This window comes from Centruroides sculpturatus, unplaced genomic scaffold (assembly GCF_000671375.1).
Source record: "Centruroides sculpturatus isolate CEXI.00-Female unplaced genomic scaffold, Cexi_2.0 scaffold1468, whole genome shotgun sequence".
Lineage (NCBI taxonomy): Eukaryota > Metazoa > Arthropoda > Arachnida > Scorpiones > Buthidae > Centruroides > Centruroides sculpturatus.
The window spans coordinates 135288-136980 of record NW_019386140.1 but is presented as its reverse complement, the minus strand read 5'-3'; the positions used below and the strand labels follow the sequence as shown (position 1 = coordinate 136980).

General features: G+C 26.6%; 1 protein-coding gene across 1 annotated transcript in view; it reads left to right on the top strand.

The window, feature by feature from the left end:
• LOC111613772 (ubiquitin-conjugating enzyme E2 L3-like) overlaps positions 1–991 on the top strand; it is a 10674-nt gene extending 9683 nt beyond the window's left edge. Inside the window, exons 2-3 of the mRNA XM_023355118.1 lie at positions 215–401; positions 524–991. Coding sequence (XP_023210886.1) covers positions 215–401; positions 524–678 — 342 coding nt within the window. The 3' untranslated portion in view covers positions 679–991. The remainder of the gene's footprint in view (positions 1–214; positions 402–523) is intronic.
• The last annotated feature ends 702 nt before the right edge of the window (positions 992–1693 follow it).

The following is a 1693-nucleotide window of genomic DNA, read 5'->3' as shown; positions in this document are numbered from 1 at the left end:
TTTTTTTTTATAGTTTTTTTTTTTGATTTCGGAATCATGATATTCGATATTTCTTAAATGTAATTGCCTAGATAATGAAATGGAATATTGTTTTGATTCCATAAGGACAAACTAAAGTTTGATTCTTAAAGAGGCGAACATTTAATTTATATTTTAAAGTATAATTATTACAGAATTATTTCAGAATTATTATTATAATTATTTTTGTTTTCAGGATGAACCTCCATATAATAAAGGAGCATTTCGCATTGAAATATCTTTTCCTGCAGAATACCCTTTCAAACCTCCGAAAATTACTTTTCTAACACAGATATATCATCCAAATATTGACGAAAATGGACAAGTTTGCCTACCTATTATTAGCCCCGAACATTGGAAACCTGCAACTAGAACTGATCAAGGTAGCTTTATTTAAACGTAGTTTTTGGAATGTATTATTTCTTATTAAAGATTTCAATTAAAACTAGAAGATACATGAAAAATCAAATTCTCGTATTTTTTTTTTTTTTTTTCAATTTTCTAGTGATTTATTCTTTATTGCAACTTATCAACGAGCCTGAACCGGAACATCCGTTAAGAGCCGATCTGGCCGAAGAATATAATCAAAACAAAGATATATTTCTAGAACATGCTGAAGAATTTACTGAAAAATTTTCAGAACCAAGGCCAGTTGATTAATTTCAAATCAGGCATTACAGCTCAATTGTATTCTACACAAAATATTTTATTATGCACATTGCATAAATATCTAATTGTTGTTGCAAAATTATTTATATTTGTTAATATTTTTATACTCTATTTCATATAATGTTTGTGTCATGCTTTTTGACTTGGCAAAATTCTGTGTAAATATATATGGAATAAGCTTAACATTTCATGAAAATGTTATATATACACACGCATATCAGACATGAAAATTTATTTAAAAAATTATTTGTTACATAGTTAAATATTTTGTTTATTTATTACAATAAATAAATAAAAGCAGATATGCCAGATAGAATTATACATAAAGGTTTATTGATAAAACTCTAAGACGATAAATATAATTAAAGTTCATAAAATAAAAGAAACACAAAATAAAGCAAAAGTGTATTTTCTCTTTGTCTTTTTTCACCCGTTACATTCCTGAAGTGTGAAAAAAGACGAAGTAGGAAGACATTTTCGTTAATTTTACTATTTTCACGAATTTTAATATAAAAGTTTCTTCTTTATTACATACAAATCATAAAATTAACTTTCAGTGGTTCAGCAACTTTACATGGATAGTTCTCTGCCTTTGGCTTCATACAAAAGTAACTAATTGATTGATCTTTTCTATGATTTATTTATTATTATCATACTCTATATCATTTTTAGTTATAGCGAATGAAATTTCGAGATTATAAATTGTATAATTGATTGAAAATTTCGAAAAATTAAGCATAAGTAAAAAAAAACATTTATGTTTTATATATATATATACATATATATATATATATCCATATATATATCGCATGTGATTTAATCTATATCTATATATATATATATAAATGGACATGTATCTCCCTATATTTCACTTTTTCGCAAAAACTACACATCGCACGTGAATGGTGTTTGTATGTGGTGGTAGCCCCAAGTCTCCATTCGTGCATAGGGGTGGTTGCGTCTCGATAGCTATAAGGGTGCGGGAGATATGAGGCTGAAAGTGGTT